This window comes from Vicia villosa, linkage group LG3 (genome assembly GCF_029867415.1).
Source record: "Vicia villosa cultivar HV-30 ecotype Madison, WI linkage group LG3, Vvil1.0, whole genome shotgun sequence".
Classification (NCBI taxonomy): Eukaryota; Viridiplantae; Streptophyta; class Magnoliopsida; order Fabales; family Fabaceae; genus Vicia; species Vicia villosa.
In genome coordinates, this window is record NC_081182.1 from 19,166,734 (window position 1) to 19,169,273 (window position 2,540).

General features: G+C 30.8%; 1 protein-coding gene across 1 annotated transcript; it reads right to left on the minus strand.

The window, feature by feature from the left end:
- Positions 1-238: 238 nt before the first annotated feature.
- LOC131660534 (cinnamoyl-CoA reductase 2-like) lies at positions 239-2,313 on the minus strand. Its single transcript, XM_058929789.1, has 4 exons — positions 1,920-2,313; positions 1,411-1,564; positions 1,128-1,314; positions 239-890 (listed from the first exon to the last, which is right to left on the minus strand). Exons 1-4 carry the CDS (start codon positions 1,995-1,997, stop codon positions 470-472), a joined length of 840 nt encoding a protein of 279 aa, XP_058785772.1. The 5' UTR covers positions 1,998-2,313; the 3' UTR covers positions 239-469.
- Between the last annotated feature and the right edge of the window lie 227 nt (positions 2,314-2,540).

A 2,540-nucleotide genomic window follows, 5' to 3' on the forward strand; every position in this document is an offset into this window, starting at 1 on the left:
CTCATGAAATCTCGACAATCCAACAATGCCTTGACTCAAGATTAGTTTGAATTTTAAAGATGTTTTGATGTTGTAGTTTCAAATTTCTGATTTCGCATGATGTATTCCAAAGATGTTTTACTTGAATGATTAAGTTAAATTTATTCTTGTCTCAAATATAATTGAGCAATATTTTCTATTAGACTGAAGAAAAAATTGCAAGATTAAATTACAAAAGTGGAGAGAGGAGAACAGAAACGAAACAAAACCCCACTATGCTTTTCTTAACACAATATTCATATTTCATAATGCTACATATATTATAATAATTTAATTTGTTTATGTAGACTCAAGCTAACAGTAACTTACAGTTTAATATACAAAATACAAGCAACATCTTCAACCTTCGCTTTAAATTCTGAGAGAATTCCGACTCTTCAACCTTCGCTTTGAATTCTGAGAGAATTCCGACTCGTAATACCAAATTTGGCTACATAATTAATCTGATATGCGCAAACACTTGCTTAAGAAAATGTATAGCATGTATAACCATGAAATATATATGGGATTCAATCATATTAACCCTAAGATATGAGGATTGCGTACAAGCATAAGTAAGCATGAATGGGTCTGCTGTAGCACCTGTCACTAGCAGACAGACACTGTTTGGAAACCAAACATAAATCCTTATTACAAAAATTAAGTTATGAAATATACGACATAGCGCTCTCTCTGGTTTATAGCGCCGCATTATGTTAGTATTTCTAAAACTATCAGCCAATGTCTCCTCGATCGGCTTGAACCTCCAATCCAAATCTATCTGCAGTTTCATAGAGCTCAGCTGCCGTTTAACATCCTCCTCATCAACATAGCTATTCACCTCCTCATAGATATCATCATCTTCAACGCACCTATCAATGAAACTTATATACTTAAATATACTAGATTGGGACCCGCGCAACGCAGTTACTAAGCATAAAATGTTTTTGTATTAATTTTTTATTATAAATTTTAGTTTTTGTGAAATAAAAGTTAAAAGTTTAATTATTAAAATTTTTAATATATATATATATATATATATATATATATATATATATAAGATTCCAATCAAACAAATATTTATAAATTAATTTTAATTCAAAACTTACATTGTGAGGGGTAAGTTTAAGTTGGGATTTAAAATCCTCATCTTCTCTCTCAGATCTTTTTCGGTTATAGTGTGGGACGTGGATATGTATCTCCCTTTAGCTATAGGATTCTCGTAAGCCAAAAGTAATGCATTTGCTACGTCCCTCACGTCCACAATTGGCCAATACTTACCCTTCATTTGACCACCTTCAAATTTAAACAAATAAAACCAAGATAAATAACACAAAAATTTTGATTTTATTTATATAAAGGCAATGTTATATGGCATAAGTTAAAGTGTACCAAAAATTCTATATGCAACATTAGCATTAGTGGGTGACTTTGACAATGGTCCCATAACATGAGTAAGGCAAATGCTAATTAGATCAAGGGCATCTCTTTTTGCAATTTCCACGGCATTCTTTTCTGCCATTGTCTTGGCATAGCAATACCACCTCTGAAAGATATGCAACGTATTGGTTTATTTATTTACATAAAAATTATTTTATATGTAAAAATAAAATCTCAACAACCTTATATCAATAACAACATTTGACTAAATAAAAGGCTAAAATAGAATTTTATTAATAGGACAGAATAGGCGATGAATTCAAATACCTAGAGATTGTGAATTTATGGTTTATATGCTCAATTGCATCAACAGAAAAGAAGGAACAATGGTTTGACGAAGGAAATTAAACAACCAATGAACTCAAAATTGGTAAAATAAATACATGACCAACAAAAATCAAACTGAATAAAAAAACAAGACATAATCAATCAGATTTAAGGTAGAGACTTAGTCTTCTCACCTTATTAATCAAGGAAATCATAATTGTTGTATGGAGCTTCCCTTTTGAATATAGTTTTTTTCTCTTCTTGAGTTTCATTGCTTGGGAATCATAATTGTTGTAGGGAACCAGAAGAAATCATTGATGTACCAGAGACTGGTATGAACCTGTTGTGAATGCTCTCACAAGGAATCCTCAAATATGGCTTGATTTTATGATGAAGTAAGTGAAGAATTTGAAGATAGCTTTCTAAGATTCATATATAGCATATAAATCATATAATAAGCATATGTCTTGAATGAGAGAAAAAGGTGACAATTTCTATCTTTTGTTTTGTAAATTGGTGGTGAGAGTTAAAGAGAAATATTTATATATGAACAAATGTGTGTAGTGTTGTGTTTGAATGAAGAAAGACGAGAGCAGCACTATTATTTATAGTACGGGAAATAAATTTTACTTTCTCTTTGGATGTCTTTGCTTTATAGATGATGTCATATGGTACGTAATGGCTTGAATTCATTTGGCTTTATGAAATAGGTTTCTTTTTATAAAAATACTGTATGAACAAATCATATTACCCCATCTGGCTTGAATTCATTTTCCAGTTGAAGAAAGTTGCGGAAGAAACATTATAGGAACCAA